Source organism: Ostrinia furnacalis, unplaced genomic scaffold (genome assembly GCF_004193835.3).
Source record: "Ostrinia furnacalis isolate ACB-3 unplaced genomic scaffold, ASM419383v2 OfSCF1649, whole genome shotgun sequence".
In the NCBI taxonomy this organism is placed as follows: Eukaryota; Metazoa; Arthropoda; class Insecta; order Lepidoptera; family Crambidae; genus Ostrinia; species Ostrinia furnacalis.
In genome coordinates, this window is record NW_021131888.1 from 234,945 (window position 1) to 248,065 (window position 13,121).

The 13,121-nt window shown below is 46.5% G+C and overlaps 2 protein-coding genes across 2 annotated transcripts in view; both read right to left on the reverse strand.

The window, feature by feature from the left end:
• Positions 1-19: 19 nt before the first annotated feature.
• Positions 20-3,238, reverse strand: LOC114353320 (uncharacterized). Its single transcript, XM_028305267.1, has 2 exons — positions 2,977-3,238; positions 20-1,484 (listed from the first exon to the last, which is right to left on the reverse strand). The coding sequence occupies exons 1-2, from the start codon at positions 3,086-3,088 to the stop codon at positions 250-252; spliced, it is 1,347 nt and encodes a 448-aa protein (XP_028161068.1). The 5' UTR covers positions 3,089-3,238; the 3' UTR covers positions 20-249.
• A 3,273-nt stretch (positions 3,239-6,511) lies between these two features.
• The window catches only part of LOC114353312 (zinc finger protein 62 homolog), a 35,727-nt gene continuing 29,117 nt past the window's right edge, over positions 6,512-13,121 (reverse strand). Inside the window, exons 6-8 of the mRNA XM_028305255.1 lie at positions 12,106-12,228; positions 10,829-10,951; positions 6,512-6,830 (exon numbers count right to left, since the gene is read on the reverse strand). Coding sequence (XP_028161056.1) covers positions 6,606-6,830; positions 10,829-10,951; positions 12,106-12,228 — 471 coding nt within the window. The 3' untranslated portion in view covers positions 6,512-6,605. The remainder of the gene's footprint in view (positions 6,831-10,828; positions 10,952-12,105; positions 12,229-13,121) is intronic.

The window sequence follows — 13,121 nt, forward strand, 5'->3', positions numbered from 1 at the left end:
TGTAATGACAATCCTACAATCTCACTAAGCAAGAGGGCTAGATATAAATGAAACTATCGTTTGTAGGTTGATAGTTTATTCCACTTATGAGCGCGTTCGTTACAGAGCTATTGCAAGATGTGGTCGGTGTTACTTTGGCTAAGTATTAGGCATCGTTATCAGAGTGTCTAGTCTCGCCTAATAAAGTCACGATCAGGGAAGTTCCTAGTAAGGATTGTAGTCTCAACCTAGTTGGTCATAGTTGGGGATTTAAGATTCGTATGCCTTAAACTCAGCATTGATGTTAGGACGCGGGTATGGGTTCCTATAGTTTGGGATGGAGGCATAGTCAAACGCGCCAGCTTTAAATCTAGGCCTGTCTCTCTGTTCCTGAGTCATGATAGTCCTGGGCTTCTCAAGAGGGGGGCACTGCCTGGATGCCTTAAGGTGGAGTGGGCTCTTGTATTTGGGGTCTAATTCAGGGAATCTAGTTTGGATGGAAGTGTCAGTGAAGCTCTTATTGTTGGGAGCGTAACCCTGGCTGGGACTGGCGGTGTTGCTGGTCGATTTGGGGCGGTCAACCTGGGGTCGCGGGAACAAGTCGTCGAACGGAGAGTCTGGTCTAACTTGGGTGCTGTACGGGCACATGAAAGAAGAAAGGACTGTAGCGGTGGGCAAGTGGCGTTTGGGATCTATTGGTCCTCTAGAAGGGTCCATAGCAGCATTATTGAAGGGGAAGAATCTCGCAATGCCAGACGACTTGCTCGTTTGCCGGGTGTTATCTTGTGACAAGGGATATTTGATTTGGTTGCCGGGAACTACACCGGATCGGACTGGAGGAGGCGCCGACGCCGTCGCCGCGCAAGGACTCGGGGTGCTCATGACGGGCATAGGGCAGACAGCCGCAGGACAGATGCAGCAAGGACCACAAGGCCCGCATTTGCAAGGCCCACATGGGCCACAGGGGCCACACGGGCCGCACGAAGGTCCACAGGGTCCGACGGGGCAGCAGGTTCCAGTCACGTGGTACGGTCCGCAGAACCAAGTACCATAAGGATAGTAGTAGTAGCCGGTCATGTATTGGATGCAACGAGGAGGGGTGTTGCAGGGTGGGGGGAGACAGTTGCATCCACCAGGGCAGCCACAGGGTCCGCAGGGGAAGGGACAGGGGCACCCGCAGTTGCAGGGTTTCGAGTAGGAGCGCTTGGACATGGCTGCGACTTGAGTCGCTTGCAAGAGGTTGCCGCAGTTTGCGAGAAATGGCGACGCGAGGGCATTCGCGGGTCTCGTTCGGGGAGGGCTGAAGTGCCGGACGGCTACGCGAATCTTCGGCCTCGTCTCTGGAACGATCGTCGGGCACGAGATGCTGAGGCGCACTGGCAGCGCCCTGCGCGGCTCTTGTCGCCTGCGCACCGGTGACAGTCGCTTCGAATTGCCGATCTTCGTGTACCCCAAGCAGAGGGCCCTTTTCTCATCCTTCAAGCTTCGGCATAGCACTGCCTTCGCTGCAAAGGTATGGTTATGCTATTCACCTCGATTAAAATTCTGAATATGTTCCTAAAGTTATTAGACTGGCGAAATGAAACAGAATGTAACACATAGAATATTTATTGAAATAAAAATAATCAAAACAAAAGTATATGAAATGATTGAAATTGTGAGCGTAATTCAAAAGGGCAAGTCAAATTATTCTAAGGATGTTTCTTCAAGTTGTCATGGGTTGACCTTCACCCCAGTGATGCGTGAGGAGAGCTTGTCTTTCTTGCGTTCTTGTTGTTCGTGCCTCACAGGCGCAGCAGGCTGCGGCGGTTGCGCCATCTGTTGCTGCGGGGCCCCACACGTGGCGCAGCAAGCGCAGCCCGCGCAAGCAGCGCACTCGCACTTGGCGCTCTTCGGCTTCGGAGGGCAGGGGCAAGGGCAGCAGGGGCCGCAGGGGCCGCACGGGCCGCATGGACATGGGCATCGGCAGGGTCCACATGGGCCGCACGGTCCACAGGGGCCGCAGGGCCCACATGGCCCGCAAGGACCGCACGGGCCACACGGGCCGCAAGGTCCGCAAGGGCCGCAGGGACATGGGCATCTACACGGGCCGCAGGGTCCACATGGGCCACATGGGCCGCAAGGTCCGCAGGGCCCACACGGGCCGCAGGGGCAGCAGGGCCCGCAGGAGGGGCAGCCGCAAGACGGACACGCTCCTTCCTTTTTCTCGTCATCTTTTTTTTCAGCGTAACAGCGCACTGAGCCAGTTTGGTCGCCGCAACAGAGGATACTTGTGCGGCCGGTCAGCGCCGGGCCGAAGGCCGACGAGCCGCAGGAGGCCGCCGCTGCAAAGGACACCCATCATATAATACTCGGCAAGGAAGCCGCTGGCTGGCTGCGGATGCTATTCGGAAGAACGACAGATGCGCGTCGCCTCGCCGAGTATTATAGGCTGGAGGTCCCTTGGCGACCACCGTTCTCCAAAATAACACTCACAAACCTCGCCAGCGGCGGGAGGGCACGGTAGACGCGGTAAACAAAGCGAAACCGGTTTGAGAACGATCAGTTTTACAAATGTCAAATTGACAGGTGTCACGATAGTCGCTTTTTTCAGAAAAACCAAGGAAAAAATATAAACGCACATGAAATAATGTTAATCTAGCAACAGATTCAAATCTTACAAATCTAATGACTAATCTACCACTTACCTTCAGATTTTTTTTATTCTAATCCACTAAAGCAAATTATCTTTTGCAGTCACCATCATTACAATCGCCCTTCTACCACCCAAAGACCACTGCAAAGATTACAGATACATCACACGAACTATAGCTACCAGACATTACACTTTTAACAATTATCACTACGGAACCACTCAATCACGAAACCCTCCTCTACTCAACCCAAATACCTAGTGTTGTACCATGAATTCTAAATCGAGAACAATTTCAAATACGTAACTACGTAAAAGTCCGCAAAACTTAAATTGATATTACGAAAGCTTGTAAAAATACTTACACAGTGGTGCGGCGTTTTTCTTGTGGGCTGTAGTAGCAAGTTGTCGCCCTTTTATGCATTTCAGCAGCGAGACATTTCTTGGCATTACCGCTTTCCTCAATACTAGAGCCATGCTTACGCTGGTTTTGTGTTTGGTTTTCTATTTATTTGACCGGTTGGAAACTTGGAATTTTTCTAGATTTTTAACTGGTTACTTGAAAATTTGGGCCATGGTAGGATGGTTGAACGCGTCTGGTGTGGGAGAACAAAAGATGATCACATGGTTTTCAATTTTCAAAATTTCGGATTGTTCTTTTTCTTTTTCCGCGATATGGCTTGAATTTGATGTGAAAGAAGTTTGTAAAGAGGAATGAGACCTCGTTTCTATAGGTATAAAGCTGCTTGCACATAATAAAAATTAGCAAGTTTATGTTATGGTTATGGCCACTGTTTAGGGTTTTGTACCCATAGGTTTTGAACTTAGATTAATCTAAGGTTTTGAATAAAAACTATCATTTACCCGCGGTTTCGTCCGCATGATTTTATAAAAACTATGAAAAAGAAACCTATTCTCTCAAGCTAATGTTTCTTACAAACAAGCTCACAAACCTCTTTAATATTAAATTAGTGATAAAGTGATAAATAAAGTGAAGTAAAACAGCCAAAATATGAAATAATAACTTTTATTCAAGATTTTTTTTTCAACAAAAAGAAATATTTATATTTGTGACAATAACAAATTATTAAATATTTAATTTTTCAAATGGCAAGAGAGATGGACTAATAAAAGTTTATTATTTTCTCAAAGGCTTAAAGAGTGAAGACTAATTTGAGTGTTTTGACAGACACTAGTTTATTTTGGGGTCAGGGGTAAAAGGGGGCTAAATGACCACTTTTTTTTCATGAAGGGGGTGGAGGGGCTTAAGGCTTATACATAGCCAGTAAAAGTTTCTTTCAGAAGAGGGAGCTTTGGCGAGTATGTTGCTCAGTAGGCTCCCCCTACACCAACTTGAATTGATTTATTTGGGGGGGGGACGGGTACATCTTTTCAAGACGGGAAGTGGGGTTTTGAGAGGGGCTCCCTTGGAGGGGCTTTATTAGACACTAAGGTTTCTTTCAAGGGTGGTTAAAGACACGTAAGTTTATTTTGGAGTCAGGGGGGAGGAGGGCCGTATGACCATTTGATTTTAGACTGTATTTGAGGGGCTTATAGACACAAAGGTTTCTTTCAAGGGGGGTTAAAGACACTTTAGTTTCTAATGGTTTATGGGAGGGGGAATTTGGACTAAACGACCAATTTGAGTGTTTTGGAGGGGGATTTATGGATTAATTATAGATATTTTTCAAAGGCATGAATGGGCTTCGGTTAATGTCTTAAGCAGCAGTCTCTAGGCTCCCCCCTACAATCCCTACGTCCCCCTAGCAACTTTTAGAGTAGACCAATTTGAGTGTTTTGGAGGGGGGTTTATTTCAAGGGGGGTGGGGGGTTAAAGACACTTAAGTTTCTTTTGGGGTTTGGGGGCGGGGGAGGGGGACTAAATGACCAATCTGTGTGTATTTAAGCAATTTGAGTGTATTTATGGTTCAATTTTAGTTTTTTTTCAAGGAGAGAGGGGGGCTTTGGTTAGTGTCTTAAGAGCGTTTACGCGAAGCGCGGCGTTTCAAGGGGCATCATTGGAAATGTTTCGAGCGCGGCGTTTTTTAATAGTTTTCAAATGTTTATAGCAAAACAATAACAATGAATTAAATATCGTTTCAAAGTAAATATTTTAAAGAAGATGTTGTTTTATTATATTAAGCTATTTTTATGTTGAATAAAGAAAGAATATTGGTGAAAAAATCACTTTGATTTTTGGGTATTTCACGTTTTTTTAATTTGTGATTTCTTATTGTAAAACTAGCGGCCGCCCGCGACTTCGTACGCGTGGATCCCGTTTTACCCCCTTCATCTATCTTACGCGGTTTAGATTTTTTCATACAAATGTTTTTTCCCGCTAACTCCAGTTCCCGTTGGAATTTTGCAATATCCTGTTGTAACTAAGCTTTAAATTTACTGAGGTACCTGCATGCCAAATTTCAAGCGTCTATCTTACGTGGCTTAGATTTTTTCATAAAAATGTTTTTTCTCGCTAATTCCCGTTCCCGTAGGAATTTTGCAATATCCTGTTATAACTAAGCTTTAAGTTTACTAAGGTACCTGCTGGCCAAATTTCAAGCGTCTAACTTANTTTAAGACACTTAAGTTTTTTGGGGTTAGGGGGGAAAGAGGGGCTAAATGACCAATTTGAATTTATCTTAGGGGTTATATTTTTCAAGAAGAGGGGAAGGGGGGTTTTTAGACACTAAGGGTTCTTTCCAGGGGAGGACCAATCTGGGGAAGGGGGGCTTTAAGTAGCATTCGTGTTTTACATCAGTTTGAGTGTGTTTCATAGTGTCTTATTTAAAATTACTTGTCAAATATATATTTTTTCTTTCTTTCTTTCTTATGTAGCAGTCTCTAGGGTCCCCCCTACGCTGCCTAGGTCCCCCCTAGCAATCGGCGGCGGGCCCCTCAGCCGGTGCACGGCGCGGCTGTGCTTGACGGCGTAGTGCCGGCAGCGGTAGGCGCGCGCGCACACCAGGCACACGTAGCTTCGGTCGCTGTGGCGAGCTGTGACTTGAGTTTGGATCGTTAGGGGCTATGGACCAGTTTGAGTAGGTTTGGGGGGTATTATAAAGGGCTTATGGACTCATTTTGGACTTTTTGAAGAGGAGGGGGGGCTGGAAGACTAATTTGGAGTGTTTTAAGGGGGGTTTTAGACACTAAGGTTTCTTTCATGAGGGGTTAAAGACACTTAAGTTTCTTTCCGGGTCAGAGGGGGGCTAAAAGACCAATCCGAGTGTTTTGAAGGGGATTATAGACACTAAGGTTTCTTTCAAGGGGGGTTAAAGACACTTCAGTTTCTTTTGAGGTTGGGGGGGAAAGGGTACTAAAAGATCATTTTGAGTTTATTTAAAAGGCCCCCCATCAAATGATTTTGAGTGTATTTATGGTTCAATAAATAAATAAATTTTGGATATTTTTCAAGGGCATGGGGGGGCTTTGGTTAGTGTCTTATGTAGCAGTCTCTAGGCTCCCCCCTACGCTGCCTAGGTCCCCCTTAGCAATGGGCGGCGGGCCCCTCAGCCGGTGCACGGCGCGGCTGTGCTTGACGGCGTAGTGCCGGCAGCGGTAGGCGCGCGCGCACACCAGGCACACGTAGCTTCGGTCGCTGTGGCAGGTCTGTGACTTGAGTAGGTCGTTATGGACCAATTTGAGTAGGTTTGGGGGGTATTAGAAAAGGTTTATGGACTCGTTTTGGATTTTTTTAAGAGGAGGGGGGGCTGGAAGACTAATTTGGAGTGTTTTTGAGGGGGGTTTTAAAAAAAATCAAAAATCAAAATCAAAAATATTTATTCAGTTTAGACCACAAGTGGCACTTATGAACGTCAATAGAAAATAATAAAAAAAAGANGAGGGGAAGAAAAGACTAATTTTGGTGTTTTGGAGGGGGTTTATTTGAAGGGAGGTGGGGGGTTAAAGACACTTAAGTTTCTTTTGGGGTTTGGGGGCGGGGGAGGGGGACTAAATGACCAATATCAGTGTATTTGAGGGGGCTTTGGTTAGTGTCTTATGTAGCAGTCTCTAGGGTCCCCGCTAAACTCCCTAAGTCCCCCCTAGCAATCGGCGGCGGCCCCCTCAGCCGGTGCACGGCGCGGCTGTGCTTGACGGCGTAGTGCCGGCAGCGGTAGGCGCGCGCGCACACCAGGCACACGTAGCTTCGGTCGCTGTGGCAGGTCTGCTTGTGGGTTAACAGACTGTTGTTGGATTTGAAGCTGGAGGGGCACTGGTCGCACTGGAATTGAGAAATTTATCGTCATCTAAAACTCAAAGGTGACTGACTGACTGACATAGTGATCTATCAACGCACAGCCCAAACCACTGGACGGATCGGGCTGAAATTTGGCATGCAGGTAGATGTTATAACGTAGGCATCCGCTTAGAAAGGATTTTACGAAACTCCACCCTTAAAACAGGATCCACGCGTACAAAGTCGCGGGTGGCTAGTTAAATATATTACAATAAAAATATGTTTTTTGTAAGCACACAGGATGTCAGTGGGACCGGAATACGTAGTGTGGGCAAGCCCCTCACTAGATGGACCGACAATCTGGTGGAGGTCGCGGGAAATACTTGAATACGGGCAGCGCAAGACCGGCCCTGGCTTAAGGCGCGCCGCATACGAATGGTTTCTCGCTGCAATGACCACTCATGGGCTAACTGGGGGATATTCTGGCCGAGGGGGGGCTTTCTGGACTAGAGTGGAGGAGGATTATGGACTAGAGGGGAGGGAGATGCTGGACTAGAAGGGAGGGGGATTATAGACTAGAGGGGAGGAGGATTCTGGACCAAAGGGGAGGGGGATTCTGGACCAAAAGGAAGGGGTTCTGGACTAGAAGAGAGGGGGATTCTGGAATAGATGGGGAAGGGGATTCTGGACAAGAGTGAAGAGGGATTCTGGACAAGAGTGGAGAGGGATTCTGGACTAGAGGGGCGATGGACTCTGGACTAAAGGGGAGGGGGATTCTGGACTAGAGGAGAGGGGGATTTTTGATCAAATGGGAGAGGGGATTCTAGACCGAAGGGAAGGGGGATTCTGGACCAAAAGGAAGGGGTTCTGGACTAGAAGAGAGGGGGATTCTGGAATAGAGGGGAAGGGGATTCTGGACAAGAGTGGAGAGGGATTCTGGACTAGAGGGGCGATGGACTCTGGACTAAAGGGGAGGGGGATTCTGGACTATAGGGGAGGGGGATTTTGGACTAGAGGGGAGGAAGATTCTGGACTATAGTGGAGGGGGATTCTGGACAAAAGAGAAGGGGGATTCTGGCCAAGATAGAAGGGGAATTCTAGCCTAAGTGGGGGAGGCATTATAGCCCAGGGTCGCTCCGGCCTGAGTTTGGAGGGCATACTGGTCTAAGTGGGGGAAAGGGAAGCATTCTGACTCGGGGAAGCCAGCAGCTCTCCACTGTCTGTCAAGGTCTTCTGTCTGCCTTGTTTAATTTTAGATTACGTATAAGATAGTTACCTTGACAGGTTTCTCAGTGGTGTGCCCGCGTTTGTGTTGCGCCAGCAAGTACGCGGCGTGGAAACGCGCGCCGCATTCCTCACACACGAAGGGTTTCTCGCCGCGATGCCGTCTTTCGTGGTTCTGTTTATAAAGAAAATAAAATAAAAATATACGACTTCTAATTTGTAATGTCTCCAATGAGGGTTTTCGCGATTGAAAAATCCGCCAGATGGCAATACGTAGACGCGAGGTCCAAATGCTGCATGATTGGTTATTTTTGACATGACATTGACAGATATGTCAAAATCCACCAATCATGCAGCATTTGGACCTCGCGTTTACGTATTGCTCATTCAATTGCGTTTCAACTCAAGTCGCGCTCGACTCGTGCTCCATTTTCATTCCAGCTGAATTACAATTCAGTATCGCGGTAAATTTCACACGACGAAACAACAGGTTAATCACTTTCTATTAAAAGTCCGAACACCTTATTTCTGAAACTAATATTACTAAAACATAGTAAATGTTCGTGATGCGCTTGATTTGCGTTTGAGAAGAAATAGTTTTCTGTCAGCTTCGTTCTTCATTTCAGTTTCGTTTGAACTAGCTGTCAAAACGATACCGCGATACGGATTTGTCAAAAAGCTGATTTTGATTCGTTGTCCAATCGCGTTGCAGTTGAAACCTATAAGGCCCAGAACAGACGGTGAAACGAAACTGCAACTCTCTGATGATTCTTATGAATGAAACTGAAACTAAAAGTTTCAAACTGGTTGCGTCATGTGTGGTCTCTCAACGGACGCTATGGCAGAAACTTAGATGCAACTCAAAAGTAAGTAGCAATTGCAGTTTCGTTGCAGTTGCGTTTCACCGTCTGTTCTGGGCCTAAGTGGTTTGCTTGTTGCCTCATCATTATCATCATGTCAGCCATAGAACGTCCACTGCTGAACACAGGCCTCCCCTAATGCTTTCCACGTTGATCGATTGGTAGCGGCCTGCGTCCAGCGCTTCCCTGCTACCTTTACGATGTCGTCGGTCCACCTTGTGGGTGGACGTCCCACGCTGCGTTTTCCGGTACGCGGTCTCCACTCCAGAACCTTGCTATCAGGCTTTTTTAATGATTCTGTAATGATGATGATGACGCACCTGCATAGCCAGCTCACTGGCCGACTGGTAGTCGCAGCGGCCGCACTTGAATTTCTCGTAGCCGTGCTTCGCTCGGTAGTGCTCGTGGAGACGGATGGAGTTACCGAAGGAGCGGCCGCAGTGCTGGAATTATAAATATGCTTGAGTAAATCAATATGAACAAAGAAAATTGTGTGTAGGGTTGCCAGGCGTCCGGCTTTAGCCGGACATGTTTGGCTTTTAGGGACTTGTCCGGCCTGTCCGGCTTTTGTTAGGCTTTTTATTTGGTTGCCGCGCCAGGAGAAAGTCGAGCCACAGAATCATATGAAGCGCACGCATCAGGATGTTGGACAGCAACAGATGATGATAGTACTCACTCATGAGCTGACACTAATTGCACCGTCACATGTCCGGCTTTTAGGGTAAAATGTCCGGCCAAATGAAGCACAAAGTCCGGCTTTTGTGATTTTGGACCTGGCAACCCTAAGTGTGTGTCATCCTCTGAAACTTCTGATACGAAGTCACCTCCATTTTTCAATCGCCAGCCCCCCTTCACACTTCTTTTCCAACCTTTCGTTTGAAGTACCTTCAGCCTTCACACTCTTCTAACTTTGCATACCCCCCCCCCTTTTCGCCTTTTTCGAAAGTCGTTCTACCATTCTTAACTTATCAACCCCCTCTCCAACCAGCCCCAAACAAAATTCTAGGCCCCCTGAAATTTGTGTACTTTTCCAAGACGCACAAGTTTTGCAACCCCTCCCCTCCGTCGTCCACCCCCCCTCTTAATTACGTAAATTACGAAAAGGCCCGGATTATAGTGTGTGTCTTATTTCCACTCACCTCACACACAGGCCTCAGTCCTTTGTGTTTGACCGCCTTGTGGAGTCGCAGACTCGCTCGCTGCATCACTTTCTGGCACAAATCACACTCAGCTAGCTCGCGACCCTAGACAAAATCCCAACTAATATTATGCGAATATATATAAATACGAATCCCAACTAATATTATAAATGCGAAAGTAACTCTGTCTGTCTGTCTGTCTGTCTGTCTGTCTGTCTGTCTGTTACGCTTTCCCGCTTAAACCTCGCAAACGATTTTGATGAAATTTGGCATAGAGATAGTTTGAGTCCCGGGAAAGAACATAGGATAGTTTTTATCCCGGTTTTTGAAACAGGGACGCGCGCGATAAAGTTTTTCTGTGACAGACAAAATTCCACGCGGGCGAAGCCGCTTGGCCTTGAAGGGGCATTTAGAACTAAGTAAGGGGCATTTTGGCCACAGGGGGAGGCATTTTAGTCTAAGGGGGACATTCTGGCTCAGGGGACATTTTTGCCTTGAATTGAAGGGGCATTCTAAACTAAGTAAGGGTTAAGTGGTGGGCATTTTGGCCTAAGGGGGACATTCAGGCACCTGAGTTAGTTTTCATATTACATAGTTACCTTAACAGGTTTCTTGGCCTTGAAGGGGCATTTAGAACTAAGTAAGGGGCATTTTGGCCACAGGGGGAGGCATTTTAGTCTAAGGGGGACATTCTGGCTCAGGGGACATTTTTGCCTTGAATTGAAGGGGCATTCTAAACTAAGTAAGGGTTAAGTGGTGGGCATTTTGGCCTAAGGGGGACATTCAGGCACCTGGGTTAGTTTTCATATTACATAGTTACCTTAACAGGTTTCTCAGTGGTGTGCCCGCGTTTGTGTTGGGCAAGCAAGTACGCGGCGTGGAAACGCGCGCCGCACTCCTCACATACGAAGGGTTTCTCGCCGCGATGCCGTCTTTCGTGGTTCTGTTTATAAAGAAAATAAAATAAAAATATACGACTTCTAATTTGTAATGTCTCCAATGAGGGTTTTCGCGATTGAAAAATCCGCCAGATTGAATGCTGCATGATTGGTTATTTTTGACATGACATTGACAGATATGTCAAAATCCACCAATCATGCAGCATTTGGACCTCGCGTTTACGTATTGCCATCTGGCGGATTTTTCAATCGCGAAAACCCTCATTCAATTGCGTTTCAACTCAAGTCGCGCTCGACTCGTGCTCCATTTTCATTCCAGCTGAATTACAATTCAGTATCGCGGTAAATTTCACACGACGAAACAACAGATTAAGCACTTTTTATTTAAAGTCCGAACACCTTATTTCTGAAACTAAAATTACTAAAACATAGTAAATGTTCGTGATGCGCTTGATTTGCGTTTGAGAAGAAATAGTTTTCTGTCAGCTTCGTTCTTCATTTCAGTTTCGTTTTTTACTAGCCGTCAAAACGATACCGCGATACGGATTTGTCAAAAAGCTGATTTTGATTCGTTGTCCAATCGCGTTGCAGTTGGAACCTATAAGGCCCAGAAAAGACGGTGAAATGCAACTGCAACGAAACTGCAACACTCTGATGATTCTTATGAATGAAACTGAAACTAAAAGTTTCAAACTGGTCGCGTCATGTGTGGTCTTTCAACGGACGCTATGGCAGAAACTTAGATGCAACTCAAAAGTAAGTAGCAATTGCAGTTTCATTGCAGTTGCGTTTCACCGTCTGTTCTGGGCCTAAGTGGTTTGCTTGTTGCTTCATCATCATCATCATGTCAGCCATAGGACGTCCACTGCTGAACATAGGCCTCCCCTAATGCTTTCCACGTTGATCGATTGGTAGCGGCCTGCGTCCAGCACTTCCCTGCTACCTTTACGATGTCGTCGGTACACCTTGTGGGTGGACGTCATACGATGCGTTTTCCGGTACGCGGTCTCCACTCCAGAACCTTGCTGTCCCATCGGCCGTCAGTTCTGCGCACTATGTGCCCTGCCCATTGCCACTTCAGCTTGCTAATCCGTCTTGTTGCCTATCTTATGTCATTATTACACACTGTAAAACCCTGGTTTTCCTAAATAAATAAATAAAATTTTTTAGCACAATTGGGGCCCTGATGATGACGTACCTGCATAGCCAACTCGCTGGCCGACTGGTAGTCGCAGCGGCCGCACTTGAACTTCTCGTAGCCGTGCTTCGCTCGGTAGTGCTCGTGGAGACGGATGGAGTTGCCGAACGAGCGGCCGCAGTGCTGGATTTAAAAAACCAAAATCAAAATCAAAAATTGAATAAATATTCAGTTTAGACCACAAGTGGCACTTATGAACGTCAATAGAAAATAAGAAAAATAGAAAAGGTAGCACTTTACATGTCTCCTTATCTTTTGGGCCCTACCAGCGCTTCGAAACAAACATATGGCAAGTGCTGAGAAGAAACGCCGGAACGGAACAAACTCAGTCACCACTTATTGCCAGGAATTACTAACGGTAAGAATAGTCAAATTTAAGTACATCAAATATGTGCAGACTGAATTATAAATATACTTGAGTAAATCAATATGACCAAAGCAAAAAAGTTATTTAATTTTTTAGCGTTAAGAGTCGCATCTCAAACTAATTTGAAAATTATAAATAACTTGAAAAAATCGGACTGCTCATCCAGTGTCTAAGTAGCTCAGTTGGAAGAGCAGTCGCCCGGCAAGCGGAAGGTCGTGGGTTCAATTCCCGCCTTAGGCAGTTCGATTTTTCAAGTTATTTATAATTTTCAAAGCAAATAAGTGTTCCTTCCCTGAAACTTCTGATATGAAGCGGCCCATCCTTCAATCACCAGCCCCCTTTTTTTACTTCCTGTCTGACCCCTCGTTTGAAGTCGTTCTAACACCCCTACCTTCTCAAACCCCTTTCCATACCAGTATACCCGTTCCAAACACAATATTCTAGCCCTCCCCCTGAAACTTATGGGACGATGTCTCATGCACTCTTCTAACTTTGCATCCTCTCCCCCCCGTTTCTTCTTTTTTGAGTCATTCTACCACCCCTAACTTATCAACCCCCTCTCCAACCAGCCCAAACAAAATTCTAGGCGCCCTGAAATTTGTGTACTTTTCCAAGACGCACAAGTTTTGCAACCCCTCCCCTCCGTCGT

What these genes read in the sequence shown, in the direction of transcription:
- LOC114353320 (XM_028305267.1), bottom strand. Translation starts at nt 3,088, where the DNA reads ATGGCTCTAGTATTGAGGAAAGCGGTAATGCCAAGAAATGTCTCGCTG. An exon ending in GAAAAACGCCGCACCACTGT is followed by an intron (nt 1,485 to 2,976) that starts GTAAGTATTTTT and finishes ATACCTTTGCAG; the next exon opens with CGAAGGCAGTGCTATGCCGA.